This window comes from Pteropus alecto, unplaced genomic scaffold, assembly GCF_000325575.1.
Source record: "Pteropus alecto unplaced genomic scaffold, ASM32557v1 scaffold161, whole genome shotgun sequence".
Classification (NCBI taxonomy): domain Eukaryota; kingdom Metazoa; phylum Chordata; class Mammalia; order Chiroptera; family Pteropodidae; genus Pteropus; species Pteropus alecto.
This window is the reverse complement of record NW_006432943.1, coordinates 5,620,065-5,638,404: the sequence shown is the minus strand read 5'-3', so window position 1 is coordinate 5,638,404 and position 18,340 is coordinate 5,620,065. Positions and strand designations below refer to the sequence as shown.

Below are 18,340 nucleotides of genomic sequence, written 5' to 3'. Positions count from 1 at the left end.
AACAACAATAGTCATTACTGAGAAAAATGATTTGGCTCCAAAGGTCAAATGAAGCTTATATTTCTAGCACTAGGAATGAAGTTACTTTTTGAAATGTATATTGCACCTTTATCCCTTTATAAAGAATCTGTTATAGCTTTATTTAAATTTCCTACACGTATGAGTGATCATTCCCTTCCCATTTATGCTCCTGTACTTCCCATTAGGTACTGAGGAACTCTGGCATTTGCTGCTGCCATCACCTAGGGTTCAGTGTTCTTAATTCTTTTGGATCAGGGTTATTTATAAAACCAGCTTCACAACTGATTCATCTCTTCTTTTTAATACTTTCTGAGGTGTTCTATCAAAAAAAAAAAAATTATGGAAATAATTGCAAAGAGAAAAACATCCCATGGTCTTGTTTTTAGAAAAAAAGAGGAAGGTCACCACAGAGCATTTTGATTTTTATTCTTTCCATATTATTCGCCAATCCTGGTTTTTAAATTTTTTCAATGTTTTCTTCTACAGCACTGCGTTATGAAACACTGAACCAGAAACCACGTGGCACTCACATGTCACTCTGACCTATACTAGTTTGAGTAAAATTTCAGTTTCAAATTAAAGTCCTACGCTCACTTTTCCGAGAAACCAAACATAATTGTTAAACCCTCTAAAACAGCAAAGATAACCAAAATGGAAAATAGAAAAATTACATCCTTATGTTTGTGTGCAATGGGAGGGGAGAAAACAAGAGGAACGCTGACTGAAACTGCAGTTCTCTGATGTGGACATTTCATTGGACCTCCTATTCCCTGAGGGGCAGCCCCCACCAAGATTTCTTCCTAGGGCCAATTCAACCTCCCTCTGCTCTTCTGCCCAATTCCACCTTGTCCTCTAACACTTGAGGCCCCTCTGGGAAAACAACTTTCACTCTCACAGCTTCTAGCTATTCTTAGGGTCAGAATGCCCAAGTTACATCTGACCTCCTTTCTGTCCTTTTTATCATATATCTAGTGAGCTCTCAGGTTCTATTAACTTTTTAAAGCTTCTTAAATTTATCTTTTCATTTCCAGTTTCACTGTCATCACAATAATAACAGCAGTAACGAATAGTTGCCAGCTAACATTTGCCAGGACCTTTAGAGCCTGACTCAGCAAAATGATTTTACACCTAGAGGTTCAGCCCCACCCAGTCCCTGACAAGATTCTTAACAGGGCAGAGAGTTTATTTATTCGTCATTTCCCTCAAGGCCTTTGACCTAGTTTTATAGTAAAAGACCTAGAATCCTCAGAGCCTGAAATAAGCCCTGAGGAACCGTGGTCCACAGGAGATGCCACTGGCCCCCTAACAACTAGGTTTCTACTCTGAATCACTAATTAGGACTACAGCTTCCCCCACAAGAATGTGGCTCTTTAATGAATGCAGACGCTTGAAACTCTACTAGCTTTTGTCTTGGGAATACCAAATCTCTCTTCCCAGTTGTGGACTGTGTGCTAGTCTGATGGCCTAGGATCTGGAACTATGGCACAGACAGATACTTAACTTTAGGCAGCTCTACCATTTAGAAATCCTTTTAATTAGGACCCACTTGCTAGATCTGATTCTCTCATTTCCATACCCTTCTAGACCTAAATCATTGATCGTTTTGGCCATCTCTCTCTGCCCTACAGAAGGATCAATAACCCCATACTACACCCCGTCCTAGCTTCCTACCAAATATTTTAAAGCCCAACCCTTCTGAGTTAGATCATTCTTAATCATTATCTCATTTAATTCACAAAACAACTCAATGAAATGAATGTTGCTATCCCTATTGACTAATGAGAATTTTAAAATCAAATTATATTATAGGATATACACAATTTCACATGGCCAGGCAGAGGCAGAGTTGGAACTCACACTCGGGTCTTCCTAGTCCCAATCTTACACTGTCTCTGTGACATTACGTTTCCTTTCACCATGTCTCACAAAGGCTACTGTAAGAGATTTACAACACACTTTTCCATCTTCCAAATCAGCCTATACATTATCATAAGAATATTCTTCTTAAACATTCACTGCTAACATATAAATCTCATGCTATGAATTAATCTGCTATGGTTCTCCAATTATTTATGAAATAAGTGCCAATTCCCCATCCAAACATTTAAGGGTCTCCATAATCTGGATCCAACCTACCCGACAATGTTTACCCTCCATATCTCTCCATAATCTAAGCCAAGCCACATTCCCTCCTCTGCCTCAGCCACTCAGCCCAGGCTGCTCCTAAAGCTGTGTTCTTTTTTTCTAATTAAATCTACTCTAATTGTCAGAGTACAGTTCAAATCCCACCACAAAAAGCCTTCCATGACTTCACAGAACCAAACTTATCCCACCCTCCTGTCAACTTTAGCCATATTGGCATTTTAACACAAATTGCATTATAGGATTTCTTTTTATTACATAGGGTGACTAACTGAAATCCCCCTCCTCCAAATTCCCACACTTAGTAATTTTTTCAGGGGACCACCATATTCCAAACCTCAAATTATCATTATTTTCAAGCCCCTTTAAAGTAGAGAATTTGTCTTACTTAAGTATGTGTCCCCTGTTCCAAGCCTAACACAATGCCCTAAGCTTACTAAGAGCTCAATAAATGAGTAAATAGAAGAATAAATTAGATAATGGTAAAAGTAGAGTGAAAAAGAGGGAAAGTTTTTCACCAATATCTACTTGAGATAATAATAAATTTTAAATCTTCATAAGTACTAATTAAGATTGGAAATTAAATCAATGTTCCAAAAAACATCATATATGTTTGCCTGGATAGAAATCTAAAAATTTTCAAATGATATTTTTCTTCCAAATTAACATAAAGCATTAAAATGATTGTCTAAATCAATTTAGTTTTACAAAGGTATTAAATTGTTAACATGCAAATATAACAAAGGCCATTTTTAGTCCTTTGCTTTGGAAGTTATAAAAGACAGAACCACTAGCATTTCTTTTTTTTTTAATTGCAATAAAGAAAGGCTCCAAAATGAAACTCGTATCCTTGCTGATAAGAAGTTGATTCTAGACAAACAAATGAAACCGAGGGTCCGAATGACTTTGATTAAATTTAGCTTTAAATCTTAGTTCTAGAAATCATCTCTCTCTAAATATATACCCCTCGGAGACCTAGCCTTTCTCCCCAGATAATCAGCAATCCCTGAGGCAGTGGGAGAAGTAGCCCGACCTGACTAATAGTCTCACAGTCTGGACCACTGCAGGCTAAAGATAACATCTTGAACTAAGTTATGTTTCAGCTCCTGAGTCCTGAGGTGAAATGACTCCCTGGCTACTTTCCCATAAAACCAGACAGAAGGACTCTGGAACTGACCTCAGAACTGCCCTAAAGACCTAAAAAAAAGTGATTCATTACCTTTACCTCACCTCTAACCATTAAGCTCCCAGCACGATCCGGAAACCCCCTAATTCATTGTGTCTTGTACTCTGTAACCTACACACTATGGAGGCGTTTGGGCTTTTGGGCATTAGCTTTCCATTCTCCTGTGTGGCACTATTCATAATAAAATAGCCAATATTTCCCACTGCAATTCTCGGTGTTTTTAGTGTTTGGCTCTGACAGCGCTGGGTGGACAAACTTTCTGTTCGATAACACTATGTCTTTACAAAATGTGATATCCTCTACAGTAAGGGGACCAGACTATTCAGGTTATAGATTTTGGTGGGAAGGGTGGGGAGGACAGAGAAAACAGGAAAACCATGTTATCAATGTTTCTCAATTACAAATTAACTTCAAATAAATTAATGTATTGACAATTAATGAGGCCAGATGTATTTAAATAACTTCTAGCCAGAAAAAAATTATCTATCACGTTAGCAAATATTTTGCCTTCGTGGTACCAACATCTGAAAGACTTAAATTTTCTCATTTCTTCCATTTGCTTCTTAGCTTTGTATAAATACATTCCAAGTACAATTTTATCTATTAGTTTGGTAAATCATGAAAAATAGAGGGATATTCTTTTCTGTCTGCCCTTACCCTGAAATGGATACTATATTTGTTTTAAATACTAAATATAAGTTTTTTAAAGATAAGATGGTACTTTGTAAGTATAAAATGCAGCTTGAATTTCAGGCAGAATTATAGCTTTTGTATATTATCGTGTGGAGCATGTTCTGCCTTGAAGAGAGATAAAGTGATTAAAGTGCCTTAAAGTTCTACAAAGTGGGCAAAAATCCCAAACGATCATAATGTTGATAAAAATCTCAGTCATTAGTGAGATCAACTTTGGTTGTAAAAGCTCCATTTTTCTACCTACCAACTTTGCCAAGTTACTGTCAGGTTTTCCCCAGAGGCTGACTACCCTGAGAATAATTTACACCGCCCTTTGTGACAAAATAGCTGGAGTTTAACTAAATTGAGATGAAAGCTATACTCATCAGCTCCTGACAGATGAAACTCAAGAGGCTTTGTTTGTAATTTATAGCTAAAATAACACAAGTCTTTCTAATATCATGCTAAATCTTTCAACATAACTTACTGAAGCTAAAGTCCATCAACAATTTCAGGCAAGAAAGACTACAGTTAAAAATTCCATTGCCTAAAATTGTTGATGAAATTTTTAAAACTGAAATTTAACAAATAAATATAATAAAGCAACAACAACTTTACCTCCTCTGGTTGTCAATTACAAATTTCTAGAAGGAGAAATCTGTAGTCATAACCCATTAAAAGAGAAGAGTATTTTAGCATTTTATTTTATGATTAGTTTCAAGTATACAGAACATTGGTTAGACATTTATATAGTTTATGAAATGACCCCCGGTTACTCTACTTCCCTCTGGCTCTACTCATAGCCATTACATTACTGTTGACTGCATTCCCTGTGCCCTGCTCCCCATCCCCATGACCATCTACCAACTACTAATTTATACTTCTTTAGCCCTTTACCTCTTTCTCTCAGCCCCCAATCCCCCTCCCCCCTGGCCATCACCAGATTGTCCTCTATATTTGCGAGTCTGTTTTCAGTTAGTTAAAAGAGAGTTTTGAAAAGACAATCAGTTACCTGGAAAATTTTAAATTAAACTTTTTTATATAAAGAAAAAAAAAATTCCAAGGGTATAACCCAGAGAGGTCTTTTCTCCTTCCCAGTATAATTATAAAGATAATTGTAAATTCCCAAGCACAATAAAGTTCTATTTAAAATATATCCTCTCTTTTGCATTGTCCATTCATTTTCCTATATTTCAAAACAAATCACAGTTGTAGAGTATTTATCTTGAATACAGTTATTAAAATATTTATTATTTTTATATTGCAATTTTTCCTAAAAATTAATATTAATTAATATATGTACAATAACATATGTACGCTCCTAAAATATTTAAATCTCTGTTCCATTCTGCATTTACATTTGGCCTGTTCACTAGAAGAACTGATATGCGATAGGACCAAATTATATGTTTTATCTGAAAAGCTCCATTAATTAGAAAAGAAAAAAAGCCTACATGATACTAAAACCAAATCCAATCTCACTCTGTGTTCCTGAAAAACATGATCTTTAAAGAGAAATTTTAAATGCCTGAACCAAAAGTCAGAAGAACCAGAGATTTTTTTTTTTCCTTCAATAAATACCTAAAGATTAAAGGAAAATCTTTGGCTTAGAGAATATATATTATTCACTTCCATTTTAGGATGATGTTTACCAAAATATCATAAATACTTAATAGCAACTGTTCCTAGTGCTTCTAGCAAAAGGCAGTAAAACGAAACATAAACCTCAGCTGTGAAAACCCAGGAGTTTTGCTTTGCATTTCATCACTCCACTTCCCCGTACTCTCTTTAGGATAGCCCATATTCTAATGATCACCAGAGACAGCTCAACTGAATTTGAAATAGAAATATTACGAGTGCCAGTGAAACTATTAATCATTAAAATGGAAAGAACAATAGCAGTTAAATACTCCACTGCTGGTCCAAGTTGCCTGACTGATAGCTGAGAAATACTATATTGGAAAGAGGGAGTAATCGCACATTCCAGTCTAAACTTTCATTTAACACTTCTTCCACAAGGCCTATAAAATGCTCGAGATAGCTAGACGGTGAGGAACTCCATGCTCAAGGGGTGGAAGTATCTGAGACTGTTTATGAACATCTTAAACTTAAAATCACAGTCTCACAGAGCTCAATTTACAAGAATTAATGCCAAATCTCTCTTATGAACAAAATCCCGGTCTTCAGGATTACACTGTGTTCATAATATAAACTTTCTTCTTAATCTCTTTCTTCAAAATAATGACCACCTGAACTGGATATCAAGATTATTTTTTACAGCTTAAAACAAATCTAAAATTATGACCCTTTTGTACCTATGAAGAAATACTCACAGAATTAATTATTCCTTTAAGAGCTTGAAATCCACCTTTGACAGGGAAAACTTGTTCCTTGGAATCAGCAATTCTTTCGAGCTTTAGAAAAACGAAGAAAATGTAATTGAGTGTGGTTGAGACATATAATACTTTATAAACCTCACTGCATTTCAATTATGTTCTGAAAAATTACACTGCAGGATTAATTCACTAACGTAGTCTGTCAGGAATTAAAGATGATGGTACTAATGTTACTCTCAATGTATCACGATGAAATGAACTGAGATTAGCCACAGCCCTTTTAGATTGGCCTCAAATTTCAATTTCAAAACAAAGCAGAGCTCTACTAAATGTAAATGTCACAAGACACGAGAGGCTTAGTCATGTTCGACCAAAAATTTAAATGTAAAATCACTTTGTGAGTAGGAAAAAATTTAATATATAAACCTTTAAAACTTCATGAAAAAAATGCTTTTTGTAAGGAAAATTATTAAAGATATAAGTGAACTTTTCAAATTCCCACACTTTTAAGAGTCCAGCTTTACATCAAATTGAAATGCTAAATCAGACTGCCATAATGATCTTGTTAGTTGAGTTAAAGAACGGGAGTACTCATATTATTTTAACCCAAATATCTGTCCTATGTTAGGTACTCCAAACTAAATAGATGTTCAAGTAATTTAGAGTATTGTTTTCAGTTATGAAACCTGCCAAAATCAGACATTATTAATCAAGGCAACGCCCATTTTTATAGGAAATCTTCAACAACCAATTTGTGTCATAATAAGTCATCAGTGAAAGAATTAGATAAACTATCCTTAAGACAATTATGTGATTGAGATTAAAGTCTGCAGATCTGCTGTACTCACCTGAGCTTGTTCAAAGTCAAGGACACCAACACAATAAACTCTAGCCCCAAATGACCTGGAAACCTTTGCCTATGGAGAAAGAGGCAGGGGGGCATATTATTCAAATATCAGGCTATATATACATATATATGAGAAGGCTGGGGTGTAAAGAATAGCTTCAGTTCAATACTCACCTCTTTCTCTGCATATGATGGCACCAGACCGTCCAACTTACCATCTGTCAGAGCAATTACGATACTGGAGGTTTTAAAGCCTCCTGCTTTCTGAATTTGTTCATTTGCCTGAAAATGAAGAATAATTATCCAACTCATGATTTAATCTTAACTTTTAACCAGTATGTTTTATCAAGCTGAATTTGTAAGTCTGACAAAATTGAAATATTATGGACTGGCCTTTAAAACACAATATTCGTGTTAACTATTTTATTTAAAATATTCATTTATTTACATTATAGAGTAGTTACTATCGAGTGTAAATGACATAGATTTTTAACTTTGGTTGACTAGTCTAAATATAACCACAGAGAAAATAGAAAATTCCTTAAAAGGCAAAATGTCATCTAAACTTTTCTTGTTACCATGATAATGTTTTTTTATGAGTTTCATCCCTAGAACAAAAAGCATTAAAAAATTTTTTCTAAGATAAAATGTACAGTGGTCTTTGAGTTTTACTAGAGAGTTATAATTTATTTCATTGCAGAATAAGAAAATATTCTCTCCCATACTCATAAATGTAAAAGAACTTACAAGCTTCAGTCCTTCATGGATGTATGTCTCTCCTGTTGGAACAACATGTTTTAAATCTTCCAGTCCTTTACTGATTTTGCCTCTGAAAATAACATAGTATAATATTAAACAAAAGAAAAATGAGCAAAGATCACAATAAGCACTTCTCAAAGACATGGCAGCATTGCAACTTTGAGGGAAGATAGCTCTTCATACTTTGTAATTTTAATGAGTATTTAATAACATCTGTATTTTAACTACAAAAAATAAAAGTACTTACGATGTGAAATGTCTTGAAAACCTAAGCATATTTTAGGCATTTTGAGCTGAGAACAGATATCTATTAATATTTGTTTTACTAAATATGAAGGAATAAAACATGTTCCTTCATTAAAAAAAAAAAAAACAAGGATTAAATAGGTCAGTTTCACTGGAAACATATTTTTGAAGCGCTTACCTGTACCTTCCTAAGAAGTACAAATTTTCTTTGTTATCTGTAAATTCTTAAAGCATGTTACTTAATCCTTATTTGTGGAAATTAACATTTTCTAATTTTGTCTCCCAAAGTTTTAAGTCTCATGATGTAGGCGCTTTTGTAGCACTTCTCACCTATCCACACACAACAGCTCATTTTCTTAAATACTATCGGTACTTGATGTATATTTAATGAACAAATAAAAGAATAAATGGATGGATAGATGGATGACAATGGATTCTTGAGAAAGGAAATATGAATTAAAAAGAGGAAAAAAACAGAACCTTTTTTCATCATGACTAATTAGTTGCCCCAATGAAGTATGTCTAAATGAAGAATGACTACAATATTAAAAGCCATTTTGTGTGTATGAGTCAGAGAAGACTCATTTTTCAGGTTTCTTTTAGGTATAGGTTCCAGAAACCCCTTTAATAAGAAAAAAAAAAAGCAAGAATCTTAAAAGATAAATGCAATAATGTTGCAAAAACAATCCAAAATAAACTCAAAACTTCTTTTTAAAATTTTAACTTTAAAAGATCAGAAGAGAGACCTTAATATATTGTTTTCAGAATTTTAGTTTTAAAATAAAAGCAAAGAAAAATACCTTTCTCCATAATTCTAGAAATATAAAACTAAAGTGTAATTCTTTAAATAAAACATGAAGGGTACTCCCACTACTGAGATGATGAATGATAGATGAAAGAAAACTAAAATTCAAGTTTACACAAACTATACACTATAAAAAATGTATAATCTGAACATTAAGGAACTTACTGGGTTCGTACACAAAGTTTTATATATGTACATCATACACTATTAAAACACATGTCAAAAGTAATTTAAATTAATTATTATTATTATTTTGTCATGTTACAATGTTGTGCTTCAAATACTTGCAATAAATGAGTCATTCACCAGAGCCTCAATCACATTTTAAAAGTAACTTATTGCTTATATGTTAATATTGTAATGTTATCAGGTGAATTCTCCAAATCAAGAAGTTTTCAGAAAACATAAGACAACTTTCAAAGCATGACCTTAATCTTCCTCCTTCCTAATTCAGCCATCTCTACTAATCCATGAGGATGTTTCTTTTTAATACCTGGTTTAAAATCCAGCTATTCTGAACCTATCTCTAACTTCATTACACTCTCTTTTCTATGATGCCCTAAACATATGCATGTTAAACTTTCACTATAATGAATAATTTTGCCTCTTAAAAACATTCTACTTAAAATAATTAAACTAATTTAATATTTTCAATTCTCAACTAGAGTGGAAGTTTACAGTGGGCTATCCCCATGTCTATATGTATAATGTATCCCCCTACTCCGCACTTATTACTATTATAATGTCTTTTACAAAATAAATGTTCAATAAATTTTTCAATCTATCACAGGAAAAAATTCATAATTCCACAAGTGATGGAGTAAATTACATAATTTATAAGCTTGTTTTATCTAAATATTTATGTTTAGTATCTACAGAAACAACTTGAAACTGAATACAGATAAAAACCAAATATTTGGTGCTTCCCAGAAATGAGTGGCAGCGTGTCCTCAAGCATTAATGTTTGCTGCCAAAAAGAAAATGAAAAAGACAACTGAAATTCAAGTTTACACAAACAAATTTTGCATGGCAAAAATCGCCTTCTCCATTCAGTTCAAATTCAGCTCACCATTCCTTCTGAGGATCAGACAACACCAGCAGAAGACTCTAGGCTAAAAAAAAAAAAATGCCAAACGTGGAATTCAGAGTCTTTTGGGAAGGTAGGTCTCTGCTAGTTTATTTAATTGGAAGAAGCAGAGCATCTCTTACTTTTTTATCCATTCTCACACTTGCCACCATAATATTTTAAGTTGCACTAAATCTCACCATTACTTTTGTAGCTGCATAGTCACTGGAGGAAAGATGTTCTTTGCCCACAACCAATAACATCAACCACATGAGTCCTGGTCTTGCCTCCTTCCAGCATAACTACACAGTCTGTCAGCCTCTCTTCCATCAACAAACATTATTTTAAGGAAAATGAAAACAAAAATGAGACAAGGAAGATCTCAGGCCTTCGAAGGATCCCAAGAAACTAAAAATAAATTCTAAATTTCTCTATTAGTAAACATTTACCAGAGAGACACAAAATTATGTGCTAGGTTAAAAACAGAACTCATTCATCTGTACTGTGACTTAAATCTCTAATAAAGGAAAACAAGGAGGAAATGGTAAAAATAATTGAAGAAAAAATGAATATGTTATAAAGATCTGCTCAAATTTGACATTTCTTTCGAAGATCAACCTCACTGAGTTGGGCTTTAATGTTATGTCTTCAGCTACAAGGAACAGTAATAATGAAACTATTTGGTATTTATTTTGAAGCTGTAGTCAAGGATGCTGCTATTCTGACACAAAATGTCCCCTATGAGGTCTTGTGGAGGAAGTTTCTTGTCATTCCTGAGTAATCTCTATATACTTCCTCTTTTCTACTAACTACGCCTATGTAAAACGTTTCTTCCCCTACCAGGAAACCCACTGTAAATTTCTTACACATTGACAAAATTCTGCTAAGTCCTATGGTTATCATATTGCTACATTCTCTTTTCCAAGGTTCTCATTTTTATATGTTATGGATTTTCTGCAGTTATGTTCAGTGCAACTTCAAATAATTTTTGGAAAGAGAAAGAATTTAAACAAAATGGTATATAAAAACTGGTCTTCTTGGTTGTTTTGTTGAGAATCAGGGGCCCAAACTCTATTATCAACTCTTTCTTCTTTATAAATTGTATTGATCAGAGATTTGCAAAAACACATTGACTCATTTTTTAATCTATAAAATTAACACTTTCGTCCCTGTTAGTATCTCTCAAATTTCTCTGCTGAGTAGAGAAAGGAAGAGATAAAAAGGGAAAGGAAAGGATCAGAAGACAAGAGAAGGGAAGGAAGTAGCAATTACAACTACCATGTGCTGAGACACATAACTGGCTTTTCTCCATCCGTAGAACACTGTGGATTGTGAAAGGTGTTCATGATGTCATAACCAACATAAAGATATAATTTTATAAATAACAGTATAATAAAAGGGTTAGCAGAGAACTCTGACTTTCCAAACTAGCACAATTAAGGCACAATTTTATGTACATTTTACTCATGACCAAGGATGTACATTTATACAATATACCTCTATAGTACTTGAATTTTTCAATGCACATCATCTTAACTTCCCAGATTTCAAAGCTCTTTCCAAATTTCAGTCAATCTATCTATACACATCTGTTGAGCACCACCACATGTGAACACCATGATTCTACAAGTTCATGGCTATTCTTATACACATCTCTGCAGATGCAGTGTCGTTCTCCACCCTGGTTGTACATTGGAATCACCTGAAAAGTTTAAAAAAAAAAAAAAATCTTTCTGGGCTCTCATTGAAGAGATTCTAATTTGCATGGTTTGTGATGAGGTCAGGGTATTTTTTGGAAACTCCCCAGAGTACTCTAATATGCAGCCAGAATTAAGAACCTCTGGCCTAACCTCATTTGAAAACCTTTTCATGTTGTTGGAATGTTCTTTTCCTTACTTATTTTGTCGGTCAGTCCTATCGAAGGGATTTTTGGGTGACAGGATAATCTTTTAACAGTAAAATGTAGTTTCTGGGATGGTATGACTTACAGCCAGAGAGAATACAGATTAATTCCAAGTCCTATTTGGTTTCCTCATCTATAAAAAAGGAAAATATCTACTCCATGAGGCCATTGTGAGGATTAACTGGCACATAATAGTACTAAGTTGCAGCCACTATTGTTGTTATTTCTTGATATTAGTTATTCCCGTTGGTAGGATTTTTCACCCAGTTTACTTTCTTCTTGATTCCAAGGAGAGCTCACTCAGCAAACTAAGGTTTGAAATATTTTGATATAGAGACCAGAAGGAGGGAAAAGGAAAGAGAAGAGAGAAAAGAAAGTGTTATATTGAAGCTTTGGTGAGGAGAAAGTCCTGGAAAGGAATTATATGGAAAGCTTTATAATCCAGTGGAAAGGTTCAGAACTTGGAGTAAATCAGAGATGAACTGAAGCTCTGGTTCTGCAACTAATGAACTACGTAACCATCAGCAGTTATTTAATTTCCTAGAGCTCAGCTTCCACACCCATAAAATGTAAATAACAATGCCTGCCCCAGTGGAGTTTGCAATCATTTATTCTACAGATATGTATTAGGTACCTACGATGATATTAATAATATAATGCTATTTGGTAGGTTTGAGCAATCAGAAGGAATGCCTAGACAAAAGAAGTATTAGAAAGAGAAAGAGGAAAAAGGAAATGAGTAGCACCCAAAACAAACCCTCTTCGTTATAGTTTCTCCTTTACACTGCTATGTTGCCCTCCTAGAAAACCTATAAATGGTGGCAGGCTGGATCTGAGGTAACAGATGGCATAATGGACTCCAGGCTCGGGAGCAAGACTGTTCCTCCACTTTCTAAGTATGTGTGCCTGGGCTAGTTATCTAACCTCTGCATCCTTCAGTTGCTTCACATATAAATAAAGGTAACACTAATACTCCATAAAGCTTCTTTGAAAACTGAATGAGGTAAAGCATTTGATACAGTAAGTATTACATAAATATTACCTATTATTCTTTTATCACATGATATGTGAGGGATCAAGCAAGGTCATCCACCAGTTGACCCTTAATTCCTTCATCATGCCTCTCTGCATCAAACGATAAGTGCAACATAAAGGTCAAGGATAAGGCCTTGGCTTCGATTCCAGCACTAACACTTACTAGTCTTGTAACTTTGGCCTCTCTGGTCTTCCATTTCTCTCACATGAAAAATTAAGATAATGATAGTACTTACATAGTGGAGTTGTTACAAAAATTAAAGGGATATGTAAGACATTTAGTAGAACACGTGGCACATGTGTTCAACAATCAGTACCAACTGTTTATACATAGTCACTGTACTCCTGTCTCTTTACCAATAGAAGAGAACTAAGTATGAATTATTAACCTTGTTAGTCACAGTGTGTAGGCCTCATTCGAGAACTATCCTTTTACTAGTCTCTCATAAAACACATAGAATTTTAAAAATTTATATTAAGTAAGATAAGCCATAAATCATATGCATAAGTGTTCAGTATTGCTCTTGAACAGTTAAGCATCAAGAATCTCAAAATATACTTCTTTTATAGCATAAATTTTTAAAATATTTTAGGAAATTTATTGTCATTTCTAATAAATAAAACTTTCACTCTCACATTGTACTACCAAAGTATTTCTACATATTGTTAATTCTTAGGTCCTGGAGAGTGTAAATTTAATAACACTAATAAAAATCATGGAGGAAAAGGGAAATGTGTCAATCTAACTCAAGAAGGAAATAGTGGTAGCATTAAAATAATAAAAGGAAAAGAGAATGTAAGTAAAAGAGAATATTATTCATAAACGAAATACTTTTAGTTTATATAAAATTAAGAGGAATGAGAGGGTGAGGTTAATAATAGGTAATAAAAGTAAAGGGACATTTATCATTCAAAATTTACTGAGATGGGTTATAGGTTGCACTAGAATCTAAAGACTAGTGTCAAAATTATGAATCTAATTTGTTATTTTGGTTATATACAAGGTTTATATTTTTTTCTCTGAACTGGCATATTTATTTCAGAAAGAGGTTCATCTTGAAATTTCAATATTACTTTTCATCTAAACTGTGGTAGATAATCTCCAACTATGACCTCCATCAATTGCTTCCCGCTCTTTATGTGCCTACTCTCCCATCAAGAGATAGAATTTATCCCCTCTCCCCTTGAATCTGACAAAGCCCTATTACCACTTGGCAATAGAATAAGGTTCTTGGACATCTAAAACCATCCCTTAAGAGAATTAAAGACTGCTTCTTTTATCTTGTAATACTTGCTCTTGAGTCCTCTCTTAGAATCCAGTCATCATGCTCTGAGAAGCCTATGCTATATACAGAGGTCACATGGAAGAAAACCAAGGTATTCCACTAAATAACTTTAGCTGAGTTCTGGAATCAACAACTAGTCTTTATGATTACAGTACCAGGTAACATTTCATGGGGCAGAGAACCTCCCAGTTGAGTCATCAACACACAGAACTGTAAGAGATAATAAAATTGTTGTTTGAGCCATTGTTTTGGAGTGCTTTTTCATTTATCACTGAATAATCAAAAGAGAAATTGGTACCATAAGTGTCAGATATTTCATTGCTACATATATTCCCAATTCCCTGATTACAGCTCAGTCCTACTTCCTGGGGATGTATCTTAGTGGCTCTTGACTCCACCCTCTAAGCTTTGACTCTGATTTCTGAGTCATCTTTCTTTTTTCATAAGAAATAGCTCATTTATGTGATTCCTTCCTGCCCATAAGAAGTTGAGGACCCAGAAATCTCTTTCATTTTGAAATATGTCTCTTTTAATTCACATTGTTAAATGTCCTTTGAAAGTTTTGTGGATTCCTATGTATCAAATTATAACCCACTCTATTAGAAAAAAGCCACATGCGCAAAACTTCTTTGAAATAGGCTCTCCTCCACTGTAGGCTGTAAGTCAGGTGAGACATAAACCCAAAAGATTTATAAGCCCTATATTTACCTGAGAGTGTCTATGAGGCACATCTTTTAAGTCTTTCTATCTAGATAAAAGGGTCTACAAGACATCATCTTAAATCTTTCTGAAGTCATAACCAAGAGTCTTGCAACTGCACCCATAATCTGATTTTTCCTCTGATGCCATATTTTACAGGCAGCGGTCTGAGTTAGATCATTGAACTAAGGCCATTTCTTAAACTAGAGGAGTATTTTTGCCAAGGGAGACTGGGGATGAGAAAGAGTTTTATTTTTCAAATCCATCACATCCTGGCTCTTTATATTTTCTCTAAATCCTGTCTGAAAACTGAAAAGTTCCTTCATTATCTCATCTCATACCTTTCATATGTCATCATAGGTAGCTGAAAGAAGCCAAATGACACCTTCAATATCCTTCCCAAAAATCTCTTTAGCTATATTGCAACTTCATTATGTACATTTTCTATTGTCCACATTACCACCAAACTTTCCACCACTACATATCTCTGTTTCAGCCTCCAATAACAATTTGCTCACTACCCTTCTGATTTTTATAGTCAATCTCCTCAGGATCATTCAGCTTCTACTAGTCATAATTTCTATTGTGGTTATCTATTGCTGCGTAATAAACTACCCAGAAATTAGTGGGATAAACACAATTTATCGTTTCTCATGATACTGTGCACTGAATGAGCAGTTCTTATGCTTTATACGTTGTCAGGTGGAAAGTTGGAATGGCCAGAAGAGTTTAAATGACCTCACTCACATGGTTGGCAAGTTGATGCTGGTGCTGGCTATTGCTTAGGAGCTCAGCTAGGACTTTATTCTCCATGTGGTTTCTCAATGTGGCTCAGTTGTGTTTCTTCCTACCATGGTGGTCCTACGATAGTCAGAGTTTTTATATGGCAGGGCTACCAAAGGAAACTCCTTATTCGGGCTTAGACCTAGGACTGGTACAGTTTCATATTTATGTCTGCTGTGATCTATTGATTAAAGTAAGCAATAAGGCCAGCCTACATTTTTAAAATATGTATTTAAGTAAATATATTTATCTTATATATAATATATTTTATATATTATACATATTACATATATAATCACATATGTGTGTATATGTGATTATATATACATACACATATATATATGTATGTATGTATAGGTATTATTCTCTGCTTCACTGGAGGTCACTGAAGAACAGTTTACCACAAAAGCTAAAAGGTTCATACATCTATGCTACCAAATGCCAATTTAGATAACTGCATAAACACAAATGTATAGGTATTTATCTCACAGGTCAATTCTGTTCTTTATCCTTAAGAGATTATTAGCCAGGGTCATTAGTCCTTGAAATAAACAGTAACTGCAAACAAGATGTAACAATACCTAAGAATTTTATAATAATTAGCCAGTTACATAACATAATTAAATGTTTATTTTAGAAGATAAAACTTAGTAGATTGAGTAAAACGTGAAGCAAAACAACATTCTCAAGATGTTATATATGTCTATACAAGATTACTAATGATTTATAATCCATTTAGCATTGTACTTTACCTGAACTATTGCATATAAAGCATTTAGCAAATGACTGATACATAGTAAGTGCTCAATAAACTTTACTACTTTTATTGTCTACTTCCATTAATAAACCAAAATATTAACCAGACTGACGAATTAGAAAAAAAAATTGTATGAGAGGAAATCTGTTCATTCATTCAAACACACTCACTCTAATTATCTATTTAATGGTGTTACTACATACTGCTGTAGTAATGGTGTTACTACATACTACATAAAGGATAAACTGCAAAAAAAGCAATTAGCACCTCAACTTACAATTATTTATTGGTTTCAAAAGAGTGAAAGGTTATTTTCTAAACACAAGAATTGCTAACACAGTATCATCTTAAGAAGAGGTTTATCTATCACTTTATATAAAAACTTGCTTATTGTTTATTTAACAGGTCACTCTAAGGCCAACATATGTCAAAATCTCTGTGATCCCGAGTCCAGACCACTGAATCCAAGGTAGTGGACTTGACGCAAAAATACCTGCTTACAAAATGCTCTACACAATCTGGGTTTTGTGAAAAAATTTTCCTCCAACTTAGTCTACACTAACCAAAGTATGGTACCTGGATTACACCTGAAGTCCATACTTACTGCATTTTGTATATATTTATTCCATTTCCCCACTCAATGCCTTAATGAGGCCCAAGAAATTGACCTCTGTGTTTTGCCACTTCAGTGTACCAGGTTTGTCTCTCAGGCACGAGTAAAAGTGTACTTAATTTTCTAGAACATACTGATAAAGCAGATGTGGGACTTCACTGAAAATAAGTATTAACATATCCATGACCAGAATCTGAACTGCTCCATGTCCAGACCTCTCAGGATTAGCACAATCTGTGGCCAAGGCTGATTTTTCTACAGAATTTTGTTTAAACCCAACTATAATCACTTCCTCTCACCACATCAATAGTTTGGAAGATAAAAGAATAAATTTAGAGGATGAATATGTCTTTGACTTATGATAAATTCTGACTAATTGTGAAAACTGGAAAAGAGGAAATAGAGAGTCTCAGGCAGTGCAGCAGTTCAGTGCTCATGCTCAGCAGTCAGACCTGAGCTGAATCCCTGGCTCTAACTGCTTAGCTGCGTCACTTTGAGCGAAGTCACTTCTCTAAATTTCTGTTAGAAACCTGGCACAGCGTGATGATAATGATGATGACAGTGTACACTGATAACCTCCAAATCTCCTTTCCTCTCAGTCGTCAATTAGGCCTTTTCATGCATTATTATGCATTTAATCGTCCCAACATTGCTATGTGGTAGGAATGATTAGCTCCTTTTAACTGGCAAAGGAATTGGGCAGCGAGAAGTGAAGTAACTTGTGTCAGGTCACACAGCTAGTATATAGCTCCTATGTCTATTTGAGCCAAGATCTAATCCTGGTATTTTCATTTTAAGAAGGAACTTTTCAGGATCCTCCAGTGTAACAGCTGGATATGCTCTACTCCTAATGCTTACTCTTTCCGACCCTTAAATGCGTTCTGATTCCAAGATAGCTATCTCTAGCTACAGAAGTCAGTAACAGCAGTAACATTTCTTTTATAATTTAAGCATTTGTTTAATTTTTACATAATACATTATTGTTAAAATAAAACTGAGTAACCTAGACAAATGTAAATTAAAAGGATGAAGGTTCTCCCTATCTTGAATCTCACTGCTAAGACATCATCATTGTGAACAATTTGTTACATATCTTCTGGACTTTTTTCCATGCCTTTATAATCAATCAATCAATCTCTCTCTCTCTGTCTCTCTGTCTCTCTCTCTCTCTCTCTCTCTCACAC

At 34.3% G+C, this 18,340-nt stretch overlaps 1 protein-coding gene across 1 annotated transcript in view; it reads right to left on the bottom strand.

The window, feature by feature from the left end:
- The window catches only part of ANTXR2 (anthrax toxin receptor 2), a 140,155-nt gene that overhangs the window by 113,364 nt on the left and 8,451 nt on the right, over window positions 1-18,340 (bottom strand). Inside the window, exons 4-7 of the mRNA XM_006907619.3 lie at window positions 7,952-8,033; window positions 7,379-7,486; window positions 7,206-7,274; window positions 6,355-6,435 (exon numbers count right to left, since the gene is read on the bottom strand). Of these exons, the coding sequence (XP_006907681.1) occupies window positions 6,355-6,435; window positions 7,206-7,274; window positions 7,379-7,486; window positions 7,952-8,033 (340 nt within the window). The remainder of the gene's footprint in view (window positions 1-6,354; window positions 6,436-7,205; window positions 7,275-7,378; window positions 7,487-7,951; window positions 8,034-18,340) is intronic.